This window comes from Cyprinus carpio, chromosome A15 (assembly GCF_018340385.1).
Source record: "Cyprinus carpio isolate SPL01 chromosome A15, ASM1834038v1, whole genome shotgun sequence".
Taxonomy (NCBI): Eukaryota; Metazoa; Chordata; class Actinopteri; order Cypriniformes; family Cyprinidae; genus Cyprinus; species Cyprinus carpio.
Genome location: NC_056586.1, coordinates 25,363,815 through 25,391,351, shown reverse-complemented (window position 1 = coordinate 25,391,351; position 27,537 = coordinate 25,363,815). Strand labels below are relative to the sequence as shown.

General features: G+C 37.5%; 3 protein-coding genes across 3 annotated transcripts in view; 2 read left to right on the top strand and 1 right to left on the bottom strand.

The window, feature by feature from the left end:
- The first annotated feature begins 4,783 nt into the window (after positions 1-4,783).
- LOC109103957 (NLR family CARD domain-containing protein 3) lies at positions 4,784-10,678 on the top strand. Its single transcript, XM_042771787.1, has 13 exons — positions 4,784-4,902; positions 5,141-5,254; positions 5,342-5,452; positions 5,668-5,778; positions 5,904-6,014; positions 6,193-6,303; positions 6,576-6,662; positions 7,067-8,812; positions 8,888-9,058; positions 9,125-9,253; positions 9,466-9,621; positions 9,816-9,989; positions 10,143-10,678. The coding sequence occupies exons 1-13, from the start codon at positions 4,850-4,852 to the stop codon at positions 10,294-10,296; spliced, it is 3,228 nt and encodes a 1,075-aa protein (XP_042627721.1). The 5' UTR covers positions 4,784-4,849; the 3' UTR covers positions 10,297-10,678.
- A 1,072-nt stretch (positions 10,679-11,750) lies between these two features.
- On the top strand, positions 11,751-26,213 carry LOC109103958 (NACHT, LRR and PYD domains-containing protein 3-like). The gene is given in 14 exon segments (XM_042771788.1): positions 11,751-11,844; positions 19,395-19,535; positions 19,742-19,833; positions 20,003-20,107; positions 20,292-20,402; positions 20,564-20,632; positions 20,715-22,472; positions 22,737-22,907; positions 23,011-23,109; positions 23,192-23,248; positions 23,250-23,363; positions 25,220-25,390; positions 25,465-25,638; positions 25,742-26,213. Coding segments are annotated over 12 exon segments (3,069 nt in total). The 5' UTR covers positions 11,751-11,844; positions 19,395-19,535; positions 19,742-19,765; the 3' UTR covers positions 25,914-26,213.
- Positions 26,095-27,537, bottom strand: part of LOC109104454 (ephrin type-A receptor 4-like) — a 35,731-nt gene continuing 34,288 nt past the window's right edge. The window contains 1 exon segment of the mRNA XM_042771842.1: positions 26,095-27,486. Coding sequence (XP_042627776.1) covers positions 27,372-27,486 — 115 coding nt within the window. The 3' untranslated portion in view covers positions 26,095-27,371.

Here is a 27,537-nt window from a genome sequence, read left to right as displayed (position 1 = left end):
AGGAATAATGTGCATAACTGTCATTACAATTATTATTATTATTTTAATTTAATATACAAGTATAAATATACAATATAAATTTTTAAATATTACAGGAAGTACCATAATTACTACCACAATGTATTATTTTAAAATTGAAGTTACATTTTTGCATTAAAAAAAAAGAAAAAAAAAAAAAAAATATATATATATATATATATATATATATATACAGTATATATATTTGCATTACAGTAATGAGCATTTGAAGAAATTATGTGCATAACTGTCATTTAAATTAAATTAAATTATTTAAAAACTCATAATTGTCCTAGAAATATATTTCTTTTTATTTTAACATTATTCTTTCTCTCAATTTTGAGGAGAAATGTTCCAGACATGCAAACAGTTTTTGGCAGATTCATTCATCAAATCCAGACTTTTTTCAGTGTTTCACTGGTGCTTGTATTCAAGGTCTAAACAAAAACTTTGACACCGATCAAAGCATTTTCAGCAGTCTTACCAAAAAAGGCAAGTAGTTGAGATTCTGAACAGCTGGTTTGTATACTTGTCTATAATTGTGTTGTATTTGGTGCTAAACATATCTTCCCTGTGTCCTGCTACGCTGTCCTCAAGCGGTCATCTAGCTCAGTGATCTGCTGTGGTCACCAGTGCTCCCGAGTCCTGTAACCTGACTGCTCTTACACGAAATGTCAATCTTCATGGTGCTGATCACACTCTCCATAGCAAAAGAACACCAAGGGAAATTCCCAGGATCTATTCCCCGTCTCCTCATCTCAGTCTGCTTCTGGAATGTGATGGTCCTTCTTCCTAAATCCTTCCCTCTCATGTCATTTACATACTACTCCTTAATCTTCCCAAATCCCTCTCTCACGAAAGTCCGTCGGGAATTTCTCCAGAAGAGGAGGAAAAGCTGTCTCAACTGATATTTTATGACTGTGAGGGAATTATGGAGGGATTAGAGAGGAAATTGATGAGGAACAGCACTCTGAAATGTCTTTCTCTCGCTCTCACACTCTCTGGAAGCACACCAGTGCTTTGTCTTCATAGAAAATTATTACTTGGACTTGTTGAAAACATTTAGGAAGGCTGAGCAATTCATAAACAGTTGATATTCATAAATAGACCCTCACTGTGTTTACCTTGTCTCATGTAGCCATACTTTCAATAACTGACAATTTAGACAGAAAGCATCCATCTGGTTGGTTGATCTGAAATAAGAAGATTTTTGTTTTATCTTTCAAAAACGTATGTTGTGTAAAATCTTTTGCATGTAAAATTGATAAATATCACCTTATTTGATATTTTGTTATCTAATAGAATGACATTTTAAGTGTAGCTTAAGTGTGCGAACACATTTTGAGGTTTCTAATGATTCATTTATTTACTTCAAATAAAGCTCTCTCTAAAAATTGCACTGGTGCAAACCTTAGCTTAAAGTTTATACAGCAATGAGTTCTTCCTTGAAGATTTCACTGATGTACTTTAGTACCTTTAAACATGTCTTTGTTTCCCGGCGGACCGATAAAAAGTGCACATTGACTTCCGGAAAATACGTAAAACTCCAATTATACTGGAACTCAGGGATTTGAAATTCTTGTCATTTTTATGTTTCATCAGACATTCTATAAGTTTACCATCTGAGGATACTAACACTCACCTGGATAGAGTATTATGCGACGCAAAAGGTACTTTAAGAAGGGCATTCATCACAGAGAAGGGATGTTTTCCTCTTCTCAGGAAGTTCTTACATTTAAATTGAGTTTCCTCTGAGAGTTAAAGGTCAGTCTAGTACCCTGGTCAGGACTTCCACTCCTGTCAACAGATTTAGATACAGGAGGAGAGAGATTAGAAGAACCAGAACCAGGGATAAAGTAACTATACTCTAAACTGGAAAAAGGTTGAAAGTTGAACAACATATGTGCCAAGAACTCAAAATAGGGAGATGATCACAGCTCTCTCCACTGAGAACAAATCTAGTCCAGCACTGAACTGAAAGGAAAAGACAACAGAGTAGTGTGTGTCACAGTGGTCTATCTGGCAGTCTCCGCTCTTCTCTAATCAACACATTTTGCATGTGACCACTGAAAATCAGCAGGTCGTGCTGGCAGCAACAGAGCAAACCAGTGTGTGTGTGTGTGTGTGTGTGTGTGTGTGTGTGTGTGTGTGTATGTGTATGTGTATGTGTGTCATTAAAAACAAATAATTCATTTTTGTATCTATAGATACCTACAGTATATGCCTTCAGCAAAGTCGGAAATAAACGTTTCTGGTCATGTTTGTCCTCATAATGTGTCATCAAAATATAATGTAGCTTGCTACGCCTTTCTTTTTCAATTGATTTTTTTTTTCTTAATTTCAAATGCATTTTATTCAATCCCATATCACATAGATACTTCACCATTCAATCAATTTCTGATGGATAAAATCAAGTTAGAAATATGCCAACTGAAGTAAAAAGGATTGCAAATGCTGTTTAATGTTGACGATAATGTCACAAGACCTACAGAAAGAATACTGCAATGAAATAATCAGTTTTTTTCTTGTTTTCCAGCATTAATATGCAACCATGCATAAAACAAGCTACATTAACTTGAGAAGGAAAAAGCATGAGATATGACATTGTTTACAGAAAAGAAAAATGAATGAGGTTTATGCTAAAAATAATAATTAAAAATATATATATTTGCCAGTGGGGTTGTTTTTTATAATTTAAAGTGAAAATGTGTCTATTTGTCTGATGCCACAGGCCAATAGTATTTTTTCTTGTTTTGTACATAAACCTTATTAAATTACTCTAAAAACACGACTTAATATCTCATATAATTTTTTATTTCAAGTAAATGCATGTTATTGGAAAACAAGACAAAAATACCGAGTTAAAAAATGTGTTTTTTTTTAGGTGAATGATATATATCTCTGTTATACATGAAAGGGCTTCAAACCTATAAATCCGCCACTACAAAGCTTAATTCAAGCTCACTTCCTATTCTGGCTACCAAGATGCTTACTTACGTGTTATTTGTGTATGGATTGTTTGGTGTAATAAAAGTTCCATCCTGCAGGATTGAATGTGGACAGAATACAGTCACATCTGCTCGCGTGTACACAAATATTGTCACTCATTTTGGCGGCGCTCACTATTTGTAATGAATGCACCTGCCGTTCATCACATTTAAAGAGTATGCAAATGTTCATCATATTAACTGTTTTAAAACAGAGCAGATCACTCACTCAACCTCTCCTTGTCACAGCACATTCCAGTACGCCTGACTGCTCGAGCTTCTAACAGGATTACGCTTCTGCAGGGAGAACAGAACCGCAGGGCGCTGGAGTGACCTGTGGAGAGATGAAATTTGTGTTTCAGGAGGACATATCAAAGCGCACAAATGTGTCTTCTTAATATGGGGTTTGATTGAGGTTTATACATTTCACTGATAGGACAAAGACCTGAAGTTATAATTTGAGCCCACTGATGTTCACTTTAAAATATAGCCTACATTTTATACAATTTATAGCTGTAATTTTTTTAAATTAAAATACTAATAAATTACTGTAAATTGCTGTAATTAAATAATAAAAATACATATAGCATATGTATTTAAATATTTATTGGGCAAATATAATCTGAACGTAGTCCAATTTGGATCTTATAGACCCGCATACAAAAAAAAAAAAAACCCATAAAATAATCAATCACTCTTTCCGGATATTCATCTGCATATTCATGACACACCTTTACTAGAAGCTTATTTGCATTAGCATGCTGTGTAAATCTGAGAGAATAATTACATCACTGAGATGATCTCATGCTTCTGTCATCATGCAGGCTGATGAATGTGAACATCTCATAAATACAGCACAATAAACTCACTGTAGGTGTATGAGCCCCGACTGCTGTTTATAATTCAAAGCAGGATCATAGTCAGATATGCGGAAAATTATTGACCAAAAAACAGTAAAAACAGCATCTGTAATCTATAAAACTAGACTGGAGAGATATACAACAGTCATGTGCATAAAGGTGATACATAAACAAAAAATGTGTTAGAAGCTTGAATGTCAGATCTGATTACAGACCATAAAAATGTGTGGCTTTCTTAATCAAATTAGCCATGTGTTTTTTATAAATTTTATGTAACATTTCTGCTTCACTATATTTAATGAAGAAACTGCTTTGTTTATGTCATCATTTTTATGAGCCATTATGTTTAAGACAGTAACAATACATCATTTTTCAACATAACAGAATGCTGCTTAAAACATTTAACAAATAAATCAAATACAAAAACTCACTTAATGTTGCAGTCTCCACATGTACTGTACATGATGCTTTAATGTTCTCAATCAGACTTTACAGTATTTAAAAAAATACTGTTAAAAAAAACATTTATAAGAACAAATCCACAGACAGAGTAGAATATAGATTACATTAGGGAAGATAAATAATTTTGAATTAAACAGTAAGGACTAAAATACACATGACACTTTCAAATCTGAAGCTTTTCAGTTATATTATTTGCAGAATGTAACTGGAAGTTTAAGTGTTACAAAAAACACAAAATATGCACACCATGCTTTCCACTACAATGTATTGTCTTAATTTATTATCACTAAATTTGTGTATTTACATTCAGTCAGACACTGCTAAACAGTCAAACCCTTATATGTGAAAGTATGTGAACTATATATACCTAAACAAGGTACTTTACCAAGAACCAGTCAAACCAGCTTCAGCTTTAACTGTTTGCTTTGTTTTTCTTTCTCCTTCCCTGCTCTTTAGCTTTTCATTACAACAGACACAGAATTCAGAATACATTTGTTCAGAAGTTACGCAAAAACAAGCACCATGAATGCTGAAAAAGATGCTGATTATGACAACACTTGCAATGGAGAGAAAAGGTAAGCGAAATGTTGTATTTGTACATGTATCAGAATTGTAAAGATTGAAGCTAATTTAATTAAAACCAACTCAGTTTAAGTTTAGAGTTTAAATTGTCGCGCTTATAACCTAGTATATCTAATTACATTAAAAAAAAATACTTTGTTACAAAAGCTACTGACCCCCTTAATATAATCTGAGTGAAAGAGATTCTGAATTGCTTTGAACTATGAAGATGGATTGTGTTGTATCTGGCAGAGTTCAGCAGGAGAGACCACATTCACCTGTCCTCAGTGTTTTATCCATGAAGAGTGACAAATTAATGAAAATGCCTATTCAGTTAAAAGCTGAAGATTCGCTGTTTAACCAAAGGTGAATCCAGATAATGTTGTAGCAAGATGAATGAAACCCACTGTTATATTAACTAGAACATAATCTTTGATTATGTTGCTTTTTCAGCCCTGAGGAGAAATCAGATTCACCTGTACCCAGTGTTTTGTCCATGAAAAGTGACAAGTCGATGAAAATGCCTATTCAGTTAAAAGATGGAGAATGTTTGTTTGATCAAAGGTAAATGTAACTATTTTGTTAGTTTTATTGTTGCATAGCTTTGACGTTTGTGCCATTTTGTGAGGCTAAAAAACTCAAATTTAGTATTGTAAAGTATTTCTGTCCTGTAAAGGATTGTCCTCAACAAATCTTGGTGTCATCAGCTTTTACTTGCAAGAACATAATCATCGTTATCCAATGATGAGATGGATAAGGTTTTATTTATTTATTTGCAGTGCTCTGGAGAGATCACATTCACCTGATCCCAGTGTTTGGTCCCTGAAAAGCGACAAGTCGATGAAAATGCCAATTCAGTTAAAAGATGGAGATTCTGTATCTGATCAAAGGTAAATCTCTATTTTATGTGATAATGCATGCATTACCTATGGTTTTTGTGTTATTGGGAGATAAACAAAACAAGAAATTTGCTTGCAAATGATTTTTCTTAATAAATCTTCATTGTTTTTTTTAGTTTTGAGGAAAGATCACATTCACCTGATCCCAGTGTTTTGTCCCTGAAAAGTGACAAGTCGATGAAAATGCCAATTCAGTTAAAAGATGGAGATTCTGTATCTGATCAAAGGTAAATCTCTGTTTTATGTGATAATGCATGCATTACCTATGGTTTTTGTGTTATTGGGAGATAAACAAAACAAGAAATTTGCTTGCAAATGATTTTTCTTTATAAATCTTTATGACATTGAGATTCCTAGAAAATAATTATTTTTAAACTATGTGAGACTGATTAAGGTTTTTTTCAGTTCTGAGGAAAGATCACATTCACCTGATTCCAGTGTTTTGTCCCTAAAAAGTGATAAGTCGATGAAAATGCCAATTCAGTTAAAAGATGGACAATCTGTATCTCATCAAAGGTAAATCTCTGTATCTTTTTGTTTGCATGTGGCATAGCTGTGATAATTGTAGCCATATAGTGATAAATTCACATTTTCCTCAGTTCCTTACACACTAAAACAGATTCTATGAATCTCAAAGCACTACTTCACTTCATGTCAAAGACGTATTTCAAAACTACAAATAATCTTCACCTGAGTTTATAATTGATTTTTTTTTATGACATGCATCTAAGTAAAAGAGATGAAAACTTCAATAAATAAATCTGAGAGTTAATGTTGTTGTTTTTCAGTTCACTGTTGAAATCACATTCACCTGATTACAGTTCAACACAAATCACAATTCATATGAGAGATGAAAAAAATCTACCACACCAGAGGTATGGTTTTATAGCACAACAGTTCAACTGTTAGCTTTGATTTCAGTTTGTGCTTCCAAAATCTGAGGGATCTGGTGACTCGCCATGGCAAATACAGTCAAAAAGGATGAGTACAGATGATTTGCAGTTAACTCTCACCAGATACAGGGTTTCAGCAATAGACAGCAGGGCATCTGGAAAAAAATCTTTAAAGCAACAGACTTAAATTTGGGTTATTTTTCTAAAAATATCTTGTGGATGAGATCCTTCACCATTTTAATTGTCAATGTACCTTTAAATAAATATTGTAACAAATCCCACCGAGACAGAATTAAGAAGACACAGCCTTCATTATTTGAAAAGAAATAAATGTTTTCTAACAATGACAAAGTCTTTTGGTTTTATTATTTGCTTTTCTTTTCTAGGCATGAGCTGCAAATACATGATCGAGAGATCCAACAAAGATTAAAATCTTACATTAAAAGGAAACATCAGTACATTTTTGAAGGATTGGAAAAGCAGGGAAACCCAACACTCTTGAACCAGATCTACACTGAGCTCTACATCATAGAAGAAGAAGCTGGAGGGATCAGTAATAAACATGAGTTTACTAGGATAGAAAAAACCTTTACTGCAGCAGGAGCAACAATACCAATCAAATGCAGTGACATCTTTAGAGCTTTACCTGGACAAGACAAACCCATCAGAACTGTGCTGACAAAGGGAGTCGCTGGTATTGGAAAAACAGTCTCTGTGCAGAAGTTCATCCTGGACTGGGCTGAAGGGAAAGAGAATCAGGACGTCCAGCTCTTATTTCCACTTCCTTTCAGAGAGATCAATCTGATAAAGGACAAAAAGTTCAGTCTAGTCAGTCTTCTTCAAACCTTCTTGATGAGAGAGACAAATTTACATTTGATTCAAAACTCCTCTGTTGTTTTCATCTTTGATGGTCTGGACGAGTGCCGTCTTCCCTTAAACTTTCAAAGCAATGAGACTCTACAGGATGTGACCAAAGAGACATCAGTGGACGTGCTGCTGACGAACCTCATTGTGGGGAATCTGCTTCCCTCTGCTCTGATCTGGATCACCTCCAGACCAGCAGCAGCTGATCTCGTCCCCTCTGAGTGTGTCCATCGAGTGACAGAGGTACGAGGCTTCAATGATCCACAGAAGGAGGAATACTTCAGGAAAATCAGTGATCAGAGTCTGGCCGATAGGATCATCTCACACCTGAAGTCATCAAGGAGCCTCTTCATCATGTGCCACATCCCAGTGTGTGTTTTCTGCTGGATCTCAGCCGCTGTTCTGGAGAAGATGTTGAGTCGAGCAGAGAGTGGAGAGATTCCCAAGACTCTCACTCAGATGTACACACACTTCCTGATGGCACAGATTAACATCAAAGACACAAAGTACAATGAGAAGAAGAGCAAAGATAAAGAGATGATTCTCAAACTGGGGAAACTGGCATATGAGCAGCTGGATAGAGGCAACCTGATCTTCTATGAGGAAGACCTGAGAGAGTGTGGCATTGATGTGACAGAAGCATCAGTGTACTCAGGATTGTGCTCTCAGATCTTCAGAGAGGAGTTTGGCTTGTATCAGGGAAAAGTCTTCTGCTTTGTTCATCTGAGCGTTCAGGAACATCTAGCAGCTCTATATGTGCATCTCTCCTTCCACAACAGCAGAATAAACGTGCTTGAAGCACATGAATCTGGATCGCCGGTGACAATGTTGAGTTTACACAAGTGTGCGGTCAAAAAAGCCTTTGGGAGTAGGAATGGACATCTTGATCTTTTCCTTCGCTTTCTCATGGGACTTTCACTGGAATCAAATCACAGTCTTCTAGAAGGGCTTTTGGTGACAAAGACAGACAGCTCCCTGGAAAGAGAGAAAACTATTGAGTATCTCAAACAAGAATTAAAAGAACAGTTGTGCCCAAATGATTGCGTCCTTCTGTTTCACTGTTTAAATGAACTTAATGACCATTCTCTGACTGATGAATCCCAAAGCTGTGAAAAACAAAACATGTCCCCAGCTCTCTGGCGAGCTTTGGTGTATAAATTAATGACATCTGATCAGAGGTCTGAAGAGTTTGAACTTCAGAAATATGGCAGATCAGATGACATCTTAGAATGGCTGCATACTGTTATCAAGTTATTCACAAAGGCCCGGTGAGTACTTTTTGAAATCTTATTAAATGAAAGCATGCTCAAAATATTTATATTACACGCTTCTTATTTTGTCAGGTTGAATGACTGTAATCTCACATATAAAGGCTGTGCATTGCTGACTACGGTTCTTACATCACTATCCAATGTGAGAGAGCTGGACCTGAGCAACAACAACCTGCAGGACTCAGGAGTAGAAATACTCTGTGTCGGGGTTAATAGATCGCCCAGCGGAGCAGAATTTTTAAGGTAAATACTAGAAATGTATTACTTTACATATTGTATTGTACTTTAATAAATTGTTTTTCTTATTAGAAAAAGGGAAATGGAAAGAAAGATGCACTCACATAGCCAGCATAAACATGGGAATGAAGAAAGTCAATTACATTTCCATCACAGAACTGCTGGACTACAGGACAAAGATTGCAGCCTGAAATCTCTGAAGTAAGTTCTTTGTACTTGGTTGCATTAAATTCTTAGACTAGTCTTTCAATCAAGCCATGTATTTTTTCTTCTAGACTGGTCATCACTTAATTAGGTACATACAAACATAAACTGGTCTAATTTGAATCTGAAAAGTAAGACTGATTATCACTAAGTCTCATGTAGACAGACCTTTGTGCACACACATTTTAATAAATTGTTTCTCATATCAGAATAAAGGACATAGAAAGAAAGATGCACAACAAAGGTTTAGCATCAACATGTGGATCCCATAATCAGCATAAACATGGAAACGAAGAAATTCACTTTCATTTGCATCATAGAACTGCTGGACTACAGGACACGGAGTGCAGTCTGAAATCTCTGAAGTAAGTTCAATCAATCAATTCTGTAATATGTTAAAAAGTCATTTAGTTTTTAAATATTACATTTTAAGATAATGACTCCCTAGTAATTTTTTAGTCTGGTGCCCCTGTCAGATTATGGTAATTAATTCTTCAATTTTGTAAAAAAAATAAAATAAAGTAAAATATATAAAATTTTTAAATTGTGTTATGCTCAGATTGGAAAAATGTGGAATGACTGAGAGAAGCTGCACTGCTCTGGCTTCAGCTCTCAGCTCAAAGACCTGCAGTCTGACAGATCTGGATCTGAGCATTAATGATCTACAAGACTCAGGCGTGAAGAAGCTCTGTGCTGGACTGCAGAATCCTCACTGTACACTAGAGAAGCTCAGGTAAAATTCTGGAAAACTGTTACCTTATTATATTATACTCTTATATTACTTAAGAAAACTTGCATAACTGGATGCTGAACTATACATTAAGTAACTGTTAAACTAAGAAGTAATAGCAAACCTGTGCTTATGAATCCACTCTGCTCTCTTCAGGTTGTCCAACTGTAATGTAACACATGAAGGAGTGACAGCATTGACTGAAGCTCTGAAATCAAATCCATCCCACCTGAAAGAACTTGATCTGGCTAAGAATGACCTGGAAGAATCAGATTTGAAAGTCCTCTCTATAATACTGGACACATCATAAAAAGAAACAAAATGAACAGAAATCTTTAAGAACACTAATTAGGAAGATAATTCCTAAACTGGTTACAAATAAAAAGGCTAGAGCAAAGCATAGAGGAAAACCAGTACACTCACCATACATGCTCCAGTTGGTTTAGTCCAGAGGGTCTCCATTTTTTAGAAGCCGCCATCCATTTGAAAACAGGAGATATCAATCTGCAGTGTTTTAGACTGCTGTGAAAAGGAAAAGAAAAAACATTTTATGTATCTATTTCAGCCTTTTCTGAATTGTAACAAAACGTTTTTTATAAAACCAATGAAAAATGCATGTTCTTTGACGCTTTCATTGTTTTGTTGAATAACAAAAAGCACTCCCTGTTGAAAATAAAAATCGTAAAACTTTTGTTGTTAGTCCTGTTGTTCTGTTATTTTCTTTATATTCTGTGCTGCAAAAAATACATGTAAAAAAATAATGCAATAGGCCTATAAACTGTATTTTAACCTCAAATAACTGAAAAGTGATAATGCTTTGCAGGAGCATTTTTTAGCTAGAAATGATGTTGCACGTTCACATACACTTTTTTTCTTGCATTATTTGTGGGGTTTACTGCATGTCTTCGGCACTCATTCAAATGCTTTGAAAACAGACAACTATTCACTTAATATTAGGCATTTCAACAATTCAAATCTGAGGATTTTATGTGAAGAAAGAAAAAAATCCTGAATTATATTTACCTTTGTTTTGAACATAATAAAATAAAATCTATCAGCAGTGTTTTTCACAGAAAATCAAAGATCATTTTAGAATGTCTCAAGGTCCTAAAGCAATAGCTCTTATGATCTACAGCAGGGATAGGCAACTCCGGTCCTGGAGGGCCACTATCCTGCAGAGTTTAGCTTCAGCCCTCATAAAAACTCACCTGCCTGTATCTATCTAGTAATCCCGAAAATACTGATTGCCTTGTTCAGGTCTGTTTAATTAGGGATGGAGCTAAACTCTGCAGGACAGTGGCCCTCCAGGACCGAAGTTGCCTATCCCTGATCTACAGTATTGTTTGAGGAACAAACCTTTATTTTATCAAAGACTTTAGATATACAAAAACACTGCACTCACATTACGCACTCACATTATGAATGAGTCTCCAAGTACAGAACAGAATATAGGTGCTGACAACTCAAATGCACAATCAGAAAACAAGACAAAACGTACAACTGCATATGTGAATATCAAGATTACTAAATAGTCTAAACTGAATATTCTTCAAAAATCTGATGTCGCTAGCATAACAAAGTGTCTGGTTTCTTTGTGCTTTGTCCTTTGTGTATCCTGGTGCTTTTTTTAAACAAGCTGATGTAAACAAACTGATAAAAATACCTGTGTGACCTTTCTCACAAATGTTGCCCTAATAATGCAGTTAGTGCACATACTGTGGGCGGTCCGTAATGCCTGAGGCTAAGCCATCACTAACTTCCTTGACTTCACAATTTACTCACAACACCGAGGACAAAATATCAGCCTGGGGCAGATAGCCTGTGAAAAAACAGAAATCATCAAACTGGTTGACATATGGTAAGTACTACTACTGCACAGATAGAGGTTAAAAAGATTAAAGATCAAAATGATCATATAAATGATGGAATCAATGTGATTCAATTGAAAAAAAGAGAAGAAAAAACAGGTTAAAATCAATATGATTTAAGTGTACTTTTGGAGTGTCCACTAGAGGGAGATCGAAAGTTGCAGGTTGTGGCTGACGCGATGTGTGCTGTGCGTCACAGCCAATACAGACTGACGCAGAGACAACAGCACGAGTCCCTGTTTTCATTTATTAATTTCTATTTTCCCCCTTTATCAGGGTGTAACATTTTGGAGGCCCCAGCGAGGATGGATGGTTCCTGGTCCTGCCGAGCGATGTAGTGCCATATGACGACATCCCACCCTTGCAACCACAACTACCACGATAGGAGGTCGGCGGTGTACAGTAGTCTCACAACTGGATTGGCAGAAGTGCGAGTATTCTGAGGTTCCTCACCCAACCAGGATAACTGCAAGTCATTCCCAACCAAGTAGACATCCTGCTTTACACTGACACTGGCCACTTATCCACAAACAACATGAACACATTGGAGGACTTGAGACTTGAAGTAGTGGGGACACTTTACTCACTCAGCAGTGATCATCTGATTGCAGTATGTGACTTTTTAGATATTGCTGGTACGCAAAGAGAGAATGTTTTGGGTAAAAGTCGCTCATTTCTAATTGCACATATTGTAAAGTATATTGAAAGAGATGAGGTAGATGAACTTGAAGACCAGGGTATGTCTTTTCTCCTTGACCTTAAAGACAAAATCACTGAAATTCAGTTGTCAAATCCAAACACAGTAGAGTCACAGCAAAAGGAATTGCATGTAACTCAGATGTCAGAGCAAGAAAATTGCAAAAACAGATTGAAGCACTCCAATTAGCTTTACAGTTATCATTGCAGCCAAAAGAGGGTGAATCAAAACAGGAAGTACAGACAGTGAGTCAAAAGATCAGACATTTCAGGGCGGTGCCTCAACAAAAGACCTTACCCAATCACTTCTGTGGCAGAGGGAGTTCAAAATATCTGGTCAGATTGGGGAACCAGGGCAGAAAGATAAAACTTAGTTTTTCCAGCTTGGCCCATCAAATCGAGAACGGGAAAAATAAGAATGTCCCTGAACATGAAATAGTCCATGCAGTAATTAAAGCCATCGTCCCTGGCATGCAGCTACGCAGCTATCTGGAGGGCAAAGCAAACTTAACACTGCCTAACCTGAGAAGGATCCTTCGCTCACATTACCAGGAGAGGGGCGCCACAGAGCTGTACAAGCAGCTGATGTCAGAAGTCCAAGACAGTAAGGAGACACCCCAGAACTTTTTTAATTCGTATTTTAGATCTTAGGCAGAAGATTTTATTTGCATCACAGGAAGCGGAGTCTAGTCTCAAATATGATCCCATTCTGGTGCAAAATATGTTTCTGCATACAGTTCTTACTGGTCTGCAAAATGACTATATCAGAGGGGACCTAAAGCCATACCTGCAACAAACAGATGTGAGTGATGAGCTGTTGTTAGAGAAATTAAACCTTGCATGTATGACTGAAACAGAGAGACAAAACAAAAAGAAAGCTGCAGTCCAGCATCGTCCAGTCGTGGTGCATTCGGCGGAATGCAACGATATCCCAGCACCTGCAGAAAAGAAAGGGAAAATGTCACTTCAGGAAAATAAAAATAAGCATAACCCTGATTTGCTAAATGAACTCAGAGAAATAAAATCAGACATGGCACTATTAAAGAACCTCAGCGCTGAAGTGTCACAGATTAGAGAGTCGATTCAATTACCCCAGACAGCTGTGGAACAGGGTTTGTCCTCACCAGGTTTCCGAAATTATGGCCCAGCTACTCACCCGGAATGCCCATTCCCAGGGTACTGGCCCAATTACAATACAGGACAGAGAGGGAGAACAGCTCAGTTCCAGCAAGGATTTGCACCACACCGTCTTTCCACCCAGACAAGAAGTCAACGAAGAAGATGCTTCAACTGTCAGCAGAGTGACACTGAAAGTTATTGCACCCACTGCTATAGATGTGGAAGCAGTGAGCATTTCTTTGCAGGCTGTAGAGCAAGGGCAGTAAACTCATCCAGGGATGCTTATTTAAACGAGAGAGGGTTACTTCCACGGGACAGGGAGTAACCTGCCAGATGTTAGAGTCCCATCAACAATGCTGGGGGGGTGTGGGATGAAGGGAGGTGACCACAATTTACGAGTATGCACATCCTGCCGCAAAGCTTTCTATTGCTCCAAGTTATGTCAGACTCATCACTGGAGTAGACACAAGAAAGACTGCCAGCAGAAAGGGCATAAAGATGTCAAAAGAATTAAGTGCCACAATGAGAAAAAATTCAAACAAATCACTGAGCATGGCTGCTTTAGTGGGAAAAACAGTGTCTCATTGACTGTTTTATCCAGGGAGTTAAAAAAAACAGCATTGTGGGATACTGGATCTCAAGTGTGTATCATCGATGAGTGGTGGAAAAATGAAATATTACCTGATGTAAGGTTAAGGCTTCTTTCAGAAATAATTGACGCACCGGACACACTTCAAATAGTAGCAGCAAATGGACAAGGTATTCCTTATGTTGGGTGGATAGAAGTCACATTTCAGCTGCAAAGAGGAAACAATGACCGAGTAGATCCTGTCATTCCCATGCTGGTAACAAAGGGGGAAACATCTCTCCCATCCCATCATTGGTTACAATGCTATTGAGTTCATAGTGACAGACAATAAAGGTGAAAGTGCAGATTCAGCATGTGATGAACAGTTAAAGAGATTAGTTAATGTGGCACTCCCAAGATTAGAGATAAATCACATTCAAGCTTTTATAGCACTTCTAAAGGCAGAGAAGTCACATGAGTATGTGGTGAGAACTCCCAGAGAAAAAATATTAGTTCCCAAGCGTACCTCTTTGCAGGTTGAGTGCCGAATAAAGATGAACCCACTGAAGGAGGACACTACTTTGATGTTTGAACCCGATCTTGATCCCAAATGGGCGGAAGGGCTAGAGTTCCAGGAGACACTTTTAAAGGTTAAGAAGGGGGTTCCACCCTACATCGTACTTGATGCTTGGAATCCTACGGACCATGACATTGTCCTGTATGGAAAAACATTCATAGGAACAGCACATAGGGTACAAGCTGTTTTATCCATCCGTGTCATTAGATCAGTCAATTCAGTCCATACCTGCTTCAGTGAATCATATCCAAACAAGCAGCGCTGAGCTTGCCAGTGATACCTGGGACCCTCCAGTCAATTTGGGTCATCTGAGTCAGCCTGAAAAGGAAATAGTATGCAAGATGTTACGAGAGGAATGTGCGTCATTCTCGAAGTCAGATGATGACATCGGATGCATAGAAAATCTAACCCTGAAGATATCCCTTAAAGACACAGTTCCTGTTGCACGTTCATACATCTCTGTGCCGAAACCACTCTATAGGGAAGTAAAAGATTACCTTCATGACCTGATTGCTCAGGGTTGGATATCAAAATCAACATCATCTTATGCATCACCTGTTGTCTGTGTTAGGAAAAGGGATGGAAGCCTCCGTCTTTGTGTGGATTACAGGGAGCTGAATAAGAAGACCAATCCTGATCGTCAGCCAATTCCCAGAGTCCAAGATATCCTTGACAACCTGGGTGGGAATTCATGGTTTTCACTATTGGATCAGGGCAAAGCATATCATCAGGGCTTTATGGCAAAGGAGAGTAGGCCCCTGACCGCATTTGTAACCCCGTGGGGGTTGTATGAGTGGATACGAATCCCTTTTGGCTTGATGAATGCTCCAGCTGCCTTTCAGAGGTGTATGGAGGAATGCTTGGAGAGTTTGAGAGACCGGATATGTGTGCCATACCTTGATGATATCTTAGTCTACAGCAAGTCCTTTGAAGACCATGTCCACCATGTGCAGGAGGTACTGCAGCAGCTTAGACGGTATGGAATAAAATTGAAGCCAAGCAAATGTGGACTGTTCAAGAGGGAAATCCGTTACCTTGGAAGAATTGTGTCAGCTGAAGGTAGCAAAGTGGATCCAGCTGACACAGAGGCTGTGGGAGCTTGGAAGGAAAAGAGACCAAGTACTGTCGGGCAGCTGCGAACTGTGATGGGCCTCTTAAGTTACTACCGACAATATATTAAGGATTTTTCAAAGATTGCTGGACCACTGTATGATTTACTCAAGAGCACCCCAGGAGTGGAAAACACTTGCCAAAATTCCAGACAAAGTAAAGTGAAGAATAGAGGAGTGCCTTCAAACCAACCAATAGTTTGGAAGGATGAGCACCAAGAGATCTTGGAAAAAATTGATAAACCATCTGGTCGAACCACCTATCCTTGGATTTCCAGACTTTTCACTGCCTTTTATTCTTCATACAGACGCCTCAAACCAAGGCCTGGGGGCAGTATTGTACCAAAAGCAGGGGGGGTAAGCTCCGTGTAATAGCGTATGGATCTCGGACCCTTACAGCCGCTGAACGAAATTACCACCTCCATTCGGGCAAATTAGAGTTTCTCGCCCTCAAGTGGTCAATAACGGAGAAATTTAGAGACTATTTATACTATGCACCTACATTCACAGTCTTTAGCGATAATAACCCTCTCACGTATGTACTATCCAGCGCGAAACTCAATGCCACCGGCTGTAGGTGGGTAGCGGAGTTAGCCGACTTCCATTTTTCAATAAAGTACCGCCCTGGCCGAGAGAATGCAGATGCTGACAGTTTATCAAGATTGCCTCTAGACATTGAAGGGATGATAGAACAGTGTACGGAGGAATTGTCATCAGACTGCATTGCAGCCACCGCACAAGCTGTAGAAGTCCAGGAAGATACCTCACCTTGGGTAGTATCTGATTCGTCTCCATGTTCACCTGACATGGGTGACAGTGAACCTCTTCTTGTGGCTGAAATACAACAGAGTCAAAGGGAGGATCCACACATGGGGCCTGTAATAAAATATAAATTAACTGGTATGAGACCTTGCTCCAAACAAATGAAGTCTCTTACCCCTCAGAGCCGATGTCTTCTTCGTGAATGGGAGAAGCTTCATTTGGATGAGAACGGCATCCTAAAGCGGAAGACTGCTAATAGACACCAGCTGGTCCTACCTGAAAGATACAAGGCAGTGGTAATGAAGAAGTTGCACAATGAGATGGGTCACCAAGGAGTTGATCGCACGACATCACTGATCAGAGACCGTTTCTTTTGGCCCCATATGCAACAAGAGATTTGAACATTATGTTTCAAAAAGCTGTCATTGTTTAAAGCAAAAGAAGCCTTGTAGGGAGACAAGGGCTCCTCTCGTTAATATCATTACAACGCAGCCTTTTGAGCTTGTATCTGTTGACTTTCTGCATTTAGATAAATGCAAGGGGGGATACGAATACATATTAGTCATAGTTTGACCATTTTACACGGTTTGCGCAGGCGTATCCCACAACATCAAAGTCTGCTAAAACAGTAGCTGATCGCCTGTTTAATGATTATGCCCTGCGATTTGGATTTCCTAGACGAATACACCACGATCAAGGTGGTGAATTTGAAAACCAGCTTCTAGCCCAGCTGACAAAGAATTGTGGTGTCCTGAGTTCCAGAACAACACCATACCACCCGCAAGGGAACGGTCAGACGGAACGATTCAACAGGACCTTGCTTCAAATGCTCAAAACACTGACAGACAAGCAGAAGACGAACTGGAAGGAATTCCTGAACAAACTGATCTTTGCATATAATAGCACCAAAAATGTGAGGTAAACAGGATTCTCACCTTTTTATCTTCTATATGGCCGGCATCCCAGACTACCAGTGGATCTACTCTTTGGGTTGGAAGAAAGCACTGGAACAGTGAGCCGGGAGGAATGAATGCAGAGATGGAGAGAACAGATGCAAGAAGCACACGAAATAGCAAGAGAGAATGCGGGAAAAAGCTGCAGTGCGAAGTAAAAAAAAAACTACGATAGAAAATTGAGAAGTACAACCTTGTATCCGGGCGACCCGTGTACTTGTTAGAAACCTGACACCAAGAGGAGGCACGGGCAAATTGCGCAACCACTGGGAGGAGACCATCCATACTGTTGTGAGGCGAATGAAAGAAGATCTCCCGATTTACGAAGTGAAGCCAGAGGTAGGAAAGGGAAGGTCTAGGATCCTGCATCGTAACCTCTTACTGTCATGTGATCTCCTGCCAATGGAAGGGCAATCTGACACAGCTGATTATTTAACAAAAAAGATGACAAAGCAGAAGAGAAATTATATTGTAAAACCTAATGAAGATCAAGAAGAGGATGAGGACGAGTTTTGTCTTTATTACTCACCAAACCAGCAGCAATACTGTGGAGAAGGGAGTGAGGGAGATCCTAATGAGTTAGAAAGGGAGACAAGTGGACTGGCCGGGCAGACCAAGGATGGTGAGGATTTAGGAGAAAGAGTGGACACTGTTGAGCTTTCACATGAAGAATGCCCAGGTGAAGACGGTGATGAAGAGCTGATTCAAGTAGGAGGACCCATTAGTGACAGGGCACCATGTAGAGGAACAGATTGACGTTGAGCACACAGTATCACTTGAGCCATGCAATGATTCTACAGTAGATGGGAGATATCCAAGACCACAGAGAGAAAGACGAGCCCCTCGCCTGTTCACTTATGATCACCTCGGAACCCCCACCTGCTATAATACAAGCTGTAGTGGTGAAGTTCAGCAGTATCAGAATATGTCTTACCTTGGACAGCAAGCACTTCCACCATGGCCAAGTTCAGTGCCATTTTATAATCCCTACCCATATCTTATGTATGGATATCAAATATAGTCAGTGGCATAATGCAGGCTAAGAAAACACTGATATAGTAAGAGCAGAATAGCTCATGTTGAAGGAAAATTTAAAAAAAAATGCATTTACAAGATGTCGGGACGACATCTAAATTTTGAGGGGGAGTGTTTTGAGGTTGATGGTGTTAGAGGTAATAATGATCATATAAATGATGATGGAATCAATGTGATTCAATTGAAAAAAAAAGAGAAGAAAAAAACAGGGTTAAAATCAATATGATTTAAGTGTACTTTTGGAGTGTCCACTAGAGGGAGATCGAAAGTTGCAGGTGGTGGCTGACGCGATGTGTGCTGTGCGTCACAGCCAATACAGACTGACGCAGAGACAACAGCACGAGTCCCTGTTTTCATTTATTAATTTCTATTTTCCCCCTTTATCAGGGTGTAACATTATAGTGTGACGCAGAGACAACAGCACGAGTCCATGTTTTAATTTATTATTTTATTTTTCAATTGAGAAATGAGCTACGATTAACTCTAGGAGTTATATATTAAAGATATTTGTATTTGTTACATGAAAGAGATACAGTATTGTATAATTTAATTTTGATGTCATGTAATTATTACTTTGTAATATTTTTCAATTATTGTTGAAAATTATTGTAAGGTTGATCTTTATTATACTTTACTGCATAACACTACTAACAAAAACCAGCAAAGCCCGATCTTAAAGAGAGATTACATACTTAATCATGTTTCTCTTCCTCATTTGCAGCATGCCATGTTCTGAGGAACAAAAGGCTTTCTTTACCCCCTTATTATGTTGGGAAAACAAATGTATAACATGAAAAACAATATCTACAAAGCACACTGAACACAACATGGATTCCTACACCTCTTTAAATGGACTGAATGAGTGAGACAAATATATATTTTATTTATACCAAAAAAATAATCTTTATTGTCTTTGGTAAACCTATTAAATGTATATTGCTAATTGAAACAATTACTCTGTGATATTTAAAGTCCATTACGACAGATTACATCTGTCATACCTCAGTTTAAACTGTAGTTTCAAATAAAAAATTATCTTGATATAATGTTAATGTTTTATCTTGACAGTCACCTGCGCCCAGTGTTTTGTCTATGAAAAGTGACCGATCAATACAAATGCCAGTCTACTTAAGAAATAAAACACATCTTCCACATCTAAGGTATATTTGTACATCGTTTTAAGCTTAATTATCAAATAAATTGTCAAATTAACATAATTATAGCATTACTATTACTGTGAAACATTTTAAGAAAATGCTTGTATTTTGAACATTCTTAATATTAATTTATAATTTATAGCATAAAATACTATTTTGTTTACTCTCACAGTTTAGTGAATAGATCAGACTCTTCTGGTCCTAGTGTTTTGTCCATGAAGAGCGACCGATCAATGCTAATGCCAATTCATCTGAAAAATGGATCAATGGAAAAAAGGTAATGACGATTGCTCGTTTAAGATAAAGATAGACAGAACAGTGGGTCATCAGGGCAGTAACACAGTTATAAGGATTCAGATTTAATTTTTTTCTGACTCTTATCAATGCTTTGTTGTCAATCTTTACTAAAATACTAGAATTCTTCTTTATTAAAATCTACCAATGGTTAGTTTTGCTTTCAGTTTTCAGCAGGAGAGATCAGACTCATCTTCCCCAAGTGTTTTGTCTATGAAGAGTGACCGATCAATGCAAATACCAATTCATCTTAATGAACCACCTCCACTGAGACTAAGGTAAAATTCTATTATAAGAACCCATTTATTTTGCTTCAGCAAAGTGAACTGTAAACAGTGCACAAAAGTTTTTACAATTCTCAGACAAAAATCTTAATTCTCAGAGGTTATAGATCGTTGAGATTTTAATGCTTATTACAAAATATTATTTTGTCTATAAGGTATTCACTAACAAAATCATGTCAGCATGCTGTGAAGACTGGCAGCTTTCCTGGAGAATTCATTCATCAGTAGGTTCAATGCATCAAGAGTCTTATTTATAGCGTCTGTATTGTGCATATTCTCAGTAACTGAAAAATATATTTTCAATAGATATGATTCAAAAAGGCCTGGCGTCAAGATTCAAAGATTAAAAACAGAAATAAAAAAGAAGCATCTGTACATTTTCGAAGGATTTGCAAAACAGGGAAACCCAAAACTTCTGAATGAGATTTACATGGAGCTCTACATCACGGAGGGAGGGAATGGAGAGATCAGTAACGAACATGAAATAAAAAGAATAGAAAAAACTTTGAAGGCTGCTGCAGGAGCAACAATACCAATCAAATGTAGTGACATCTTTAGAGCTTTACCTGGACAAGACAAACCCATCAGAACTGTGCTGACAAAGGGAGTCGCTGGCATTGGAAAAACAGTCTCTGTGCAGAAGTTCATCCTGGACTGGGCTGAAGGGAAAGAGAATCAGGACGTCCAGCTCTTATTTCCACTTCCTTTCAGAGAGATCAATCTGATGAAGGACAAAACACTCAGTCTTTCAGATCTTCTTCAGCTCTTTTTCCCTGAAACAAAAGAAATAGACATTTTCAGTGACAAATATAAAGTGTTGTTCATCTTTGATGGTCTGGACGAGTGTCGTCTGTCTCTGGATTTTCAGAGCGATGTGAGGTTGTGTGATGTAAGTGAATCAGTCTCAGTGGACGTGCTGCTGACGAACCTCATTGTGGGGAATCTGCTTCCCTCTGCTCTCATCTGGATCACCTCCAGACCAGCAGCAGCTGATCTCGTCCCCTCTGAGTGTGTCCATCGAGTGACAGAGGTACGAGGCTTCAATGATCCACAGAAGGAGGAATACTTCCGGAAGAGAGTCAGTGATCAGAGTCTGGCCGATAGGATCATCTCACACCTGAAGTCATCAAGGAGCCTCTTCATCATGTGCCACATCCCAGTGTTCTGCTGGATCTCAGCCGCTGTTCTGGAGAAGATGTTGAGTCGAGCAGAGAGTGGAGAGATTCCCAAGACTCTCACTCAGATGTACACACACTTCCTGACGGCACAGATTAACATCAAAGACACAAAGTACAATGAGAAGAAGGAGACAGACAAAGAGATGATTTTCAAACTAGGGAAACTGGCGTATGAGCAGCTGGATAGAGGCAACCTGATCTTCTATGAGGAAGACCTGAGAGAGTGTGGCATTGATGTGACAGAAGCATCAGTGTACTCAGGATTGTGCTCTCAGATCTTCAGAGAGGAGTTGGGCTTGTATCAGGGGAAAGTTTTCTGCTTTGTTCATCTGAGTGTTCAGGAGCATCTAGCAGCTCTATATGTGCATCTCTCCTTCCACAACAGCAGAATAAACGTGCTTGAAGCACATGAATCTGGATCGCCGGTGACAATGTTGAGTTTACACAAGTGTGCAGTTGAAAAAATTTTAAAAAGTATGAATGGATATCTTGATCTTTTCCTTCGATTCCTGATTGGACTTTCTCTGGAGTCAAATCACAGTCTATTAAAAGGGCTTTTGGTGAAGAAGACTGACAGCTCCCTGGAAAGAGAGAAAACTACTGAGTATCTCAAGCAAAAGATAAAAACAATCCCTTGCTCAGAATTGGCTCTTGTTTTGTTCCACTGTCTGAATGAACTCAAAGATCATTCCCTCATTACTGAAATCCAAAGCTACCTGACCTCTGGAAAACTGAACAGCGAAGCTCTGTCCCCAGATCTGGCTCTGGTGTACATCTTAATGACTTCAAATGAGAAGTTTGAGGAGTTTGAACTCCATAAATATGGAAGATCGGACGTGGCTGTGTTCTGGCTGCTTCCTGTGATCAAGTTATCGAAAAAGATTTGGTGAGAACATTCAGTTGCTTACTTACATGAGGTGAAGGATATGAAGTTAAAGAAAGATTCTGTTTCTATTTACAATTAGTGCAACTAGTCAACTACTACTACAATTACTTCTTTTTACACTAAAGAGCATCTATCACTATTTGCACTTAGCATAAATAAGAAGATATTTGTTGCTATTTATACTTGGTGTAACTGTATTTATCACTATTTAAACAGAAAATAGCATCTAAATAGCCTTTGCTAATAATATACTTGTGTTGGCAGGGTGCATGACTGTGATATCACAGAAATAGGATGCGCGGTGCTTTCTGCTGTTCTTCCATCAATATCCAATCTCAGAGAGCTGGACCTGAGCCACAACAACCTGCAGGACTCAGGAGTAGAAATACTCTGTATTGGATTGAAAAGATCACACTACGACTTAAAAAAATTATTGTATGTGTGTTCAGTAAAGCAAAACAGAAACAACATGTCTATATAATAACATGTCCCTGTTTACATGTAAAAGTTTTAATCAGACATATAAATCCATTGTCAGGAGGATCCTGGGTTCTGATGTCTGTAAACCTGATCTTCATTTTATCGTTCTTCCTACTGCGGGACTAGAGGACACAAAGTGTAGACTGGAATCACTGAAGTAGGCTTCTTCTTTAAGCTTCAGATATTGTATATTCAGGTTTACAAGTGAAACTAGACTATATGTACTCTTCTCTCTGTAGTCTGAAGAACTGTGGAGTAACAGAAGCAGGCTGTGTTTACCTGAGCAAAGCTCTGAGTTTACCCTTCACATCTGAGAGTGCTGGACCTGAGCTGGAACAACATTGGAGACTCTGGAGTGAAACATCTCTGTGCTGCTGTGGTGAAAGTTCACTGTGCATTGGAAACACTAAAGTGAGTTATAAGAAACTTAATTAGTCATAATGAGCTATATCTGAATTGATGATTCATTTAAAAAGTGCAATATAAAGTCGAGACATAGAAGAACTGTTAACTAATGCTACTGTTGCAACAATTCCATTTGTCACTATGAAAATTTACATAAAACAATTCAGGATATCCAGTGAGAAAAAGTAAGGTTGAAGTTGATTTTATCCATCGGGAATTCATTAAAAGGAAAATAAAAGTCTCTATATGAGTTATATATAGGAGTCTCTATATGAGTTTTTTTTTTTTTTTTTTTTTTGGGGGGGGGGGGGGGGGGGGGGGTTGCGATAATAATAATAAAAAAGAGTGGTTCTGGTGATGTCAATCAAAAAGTTACGTTGATGAAGGATTATGGGGAAAAAAATATGTGACTTTTGAATCCATGATGACTTTAAAGTAATAATTTACTCGAATCATAAATGGAAATTATTTACTCACCCCCATGAGGAGAATTTCCAAATAACAATTGGTGTGTATTTTTAATGCCACGCACAAATTTTTTTTCAGAATTGCACTCCATATGACTACCAGGCAATATTTAAAGTCTCATGAAGCCATACGATAACTTTATGTGAGGAACAAAGTGAAAAAAATAAATTATTAATTTACCGGTCTCAAAATATAAAACGCGATCGCGTCAGTTAAAAATGGCGCTAAATTCGACGCTATTGACGCCAACATGTCACGTGACAAATAGCAATTTGAGAATTAATTCCTCCTGAGAACCAAAAAAAAAAAAAATAATGTTTTGTGAATCTTGTTTTTTATGTCATTACATTGGTTGCAGCATAAGAAATAAATGGAAAAAAAAAATTGAAAAAATATATTTTATTCGTATTTTATATAAAAAAAATACATGAATAGGCATGTATAGGGAAAAAATAATAATAATTTTTATAATAATAATAATTATTATTATTATTATGAAAGATATAACAATGAGTTGATATACTGTACTTTGGGGAATATGTGTGTAAAATGTCCATAAATTGGTATTCTCATTCAACGTGTCTATACATTGCATCTAATAAGCATATTAATGTGTTCTTGGGGCAAACCATAATGAAAACAAAAGAAGTGTAATAATGAGAGTAATAACTTGGCAACATTTTCATAAGAATATCTCATATTTCATTGGAATATTGATCTATGATTTCTTTCCCCATTGACTTGTTGTGTCTCCCCAAAATGCCTGATTAACATGATGTTTGTCCTGGTGTCCTCTACAGAAGAAAAAAAAAGTCATATTCCGATTTGAAACCCCACAACATTTTTCTGAGATATTTATTTATGACAAATTTGAAAAGTAGCAGATTTAAATAATAATTACAAAATAATATATATTATATTTCCATAAGAGTGGTGAATTAGATAATTCTGTAAATATCAGTTATATATAAAGAACAAGGAGAGGAGTGTTTATTTTGATCAAATCACATTTGATATCTCAAAAAAAACTGAATGTGCTCTGTACAGGACATCCAGACTTAAAACTGTGACATGTAGGGTCTCAGAGAAATTCTCTAAAATATAATGTCCTCTACAGAGGACAAAAGTCTATGCCTGTGTCCCAGGAGGATACCTTAAAAAAACAACAGCTCAGTAATGACTTAAACATCTGTTCTAAAAATAAATTTCAATGTGGATTCTTGTTATGATACTGTTTTGAGGTTGGCATTTACTGTAAATCAAAGTTGTATGAAAAAACATTCATGAGCAAATTACAGATGTATTTATTTATTTTGGGTTAACTATTCCTTTAAAGTGATATTGTGTACTATAATTTGTATAATTAAGAACTTTACCTTTTTGACTTGTCATAGACTTTCAACTTGCATAATCAGAACAGAAGGTTTTGGATCTCTGGCTTCAGTTCTGAGGTCAAACTCTCATCTGAGAGAACTGGACTTGGGCAACAACAGACCCGGAGATCAGGGAGCAGAGCTGCTGTCTGCTGTTCTTCAGCATCCAAACTGCAGACTGAAAACACTGAGGTTAATATATAGAAATATAGTTTTTGATAAAGTTGGGAAATGAAGCATATGTTACGAATTAATATCTGTCTCAGGTTGGACAAATGTGGAATCACTGAGAGAAGCTGCACTGCTCTGGCTTCAGCTCTCAGCTCAAAGACCTGCAGTCTGACAGATCTGGATCTGAGCATTAATGATCTACAAGACTCAGGTGTGAAGAAGCTCTGTGCTGGACTGCAGAATCCTCACTGTACACTAGAGAAGCTCAGGTAAAAGCTGTAAGACCAAATCAGATTTCCACAAAAACTATACCATTCGTATCATTACTTGTTACATTTTCCACTTTCTGAAAATCCACTCTGCTCTCTTCAGGTTGTCTAACTGTAATGTAACACATGAAGGAGTGACAGCATTGACTGAAGCTCTGAAATCAAATCCATCCCACCTGAAAGAACTTGATCTTTCTGAGAATGATCTGGAAGAATCAGACTTGAAAGTGCTCTCCATGATACTTGACAAATCATCATACAAACTGAAGAAATAACACTAAAACAAATGTTTAAAAGAGAACCCTTTAAAAGACTTGAAAAATGCATTTATATAGCTGTATGTACAGAACAACATTGTAAACTTGAGGATGCCATGCTTGGTTTACACTAATGTAAATATATGTGGATATGTTGTATAATGGATTTAATTATTATAAATATAGAACGCCAACTGTAAACAATTTCTTTGAATTTTTATTTTATGAACTAGATACAAAAGATCATAAATAAAGCTCATAAGTTAGGTGCACCTAAAGGTGGAAATACAGAAACTGTGAAATTAAAAGACTTCTCAATATGTTACCGAACCTTTCTTAAATGTACTGCTGTTTTAAAATGTTACATTTACTGCCAACATGAATATTATGCTCACTGTATAATTAAATACATTCTGTTAACATGTGTAAAGAAAAACAGGAAGAAAATGACTGAGCTGTACATGGAAACGTCTGCTGGTATTATGTACATCATGAAGAAAAACTATTAAAAACTATGTACACACAATCCTAGATTATATACAGTGAAAAAAGAAAATTCAAAAAAATATATCTGTGACTATGAAATTTTTGCAATGATTCAACTCAGCAGTTTCAAACATTTTATCAATTTCTACACAGATTTAGCTGTTTGCGTAGGATCTCTGGGTGCAGATTCAGTGGTTCTCAAAGGTGCAGACATTTATTTAGATGTAGAAATAAATGAAATTAAAAGGAGAGAAACAAACAAGATTGACAAAGAAAACAAGAAAGATCATCAGATTGAGTCTTTTACTTTGCTACTTAAAAATGCAAAGATTGGATACATGGAACATGAGTAACTTGGATCTATCTCCTCATTCCATTTATTTATTTATTTATTTTTTTTCAACAAATAAAGCAATATAATTTTCCATTCAGCAATGCCTCTGAAACTCCCATCTGGCCTTCATAAAATAAACACACACCATCCAAAAGGTCTGTTAGCTTCGTTTGCAAAGGCTCAAAATCTCCCGAGGCAAAAGATCTGAATATAATGTTCAAATCTCATCCGCAGGGAACAATTCCTTCCTGCTGACGACGAGCGGCCATCCTGAAAAGATCCTGAGGTGAAAAGCGTTGTAGTCTGTTTGCACTTAGTTGAAACGGTTCTTTCCACTTAAAGAAGGAGGACACTTCCCAAACTTTCTCCTGTCAAAAAATACTGCCTCGCCACCTGGAACAACAGGGCCAGAAACATCTCATCCGGAGAGATGCATTAAGTCATATTAATTCTCAGCAAAATGCCAGTTTAAAATCTTTTGACTTGAAGAAAATTCCTCATAGAAGCACAAAGAGGACCAGAAAAGTGCAGTTTAGCTCATTCATTGTGATCTTCATACCGTTCGTATTCGTTAAAGTGCGAATGTGAAATATTCCGTCCCTCTTGTAATCCATGTCAACCAACATGATGCATTATTTTTTTCCCCTCGTCACAGATCAGACAGGAACCTTTGTGTCTTGTCTGTGATGCATTCCAGAAAATAATTCCTGCGCGCTGCTCAGGATCTTCCTCTGATGTGCACTGCATGAGATTCCCATTTTGCCCAGATCCCTGTAAAAGAGGGAGTTTCGGTAAGCTAAAGTCATCTTCAAGCTCATCAGG

What these genes read in the sequence shown, in the direction of transcription:
- LOC109103957 (XM_042771787.1), top strand. Translation starts at nt 4,850, where the DNA reads ATGAATGCTGAAAAAGATGCTGATTATGACAACACTTGCAATGGAGAG. An exon ending in AAGTTATTCACAAAGGCCCG is followed by an intron (nt 8,813 to 8,887) that starts GTGAGTACTTTT and finishes TTATTTTGTCAG; the next exon opens with GTTGAATGACTGTAATCTCA. An exon ending in TGTACACTAGAGAAGCTCAG is followed by an intron (nt 9,990 to 10,142) that starts GTAAAATTCTGG and finishes TGCTCTCTTCAG; the next exon opens with GTTGTCCAACTGTAATGTAA.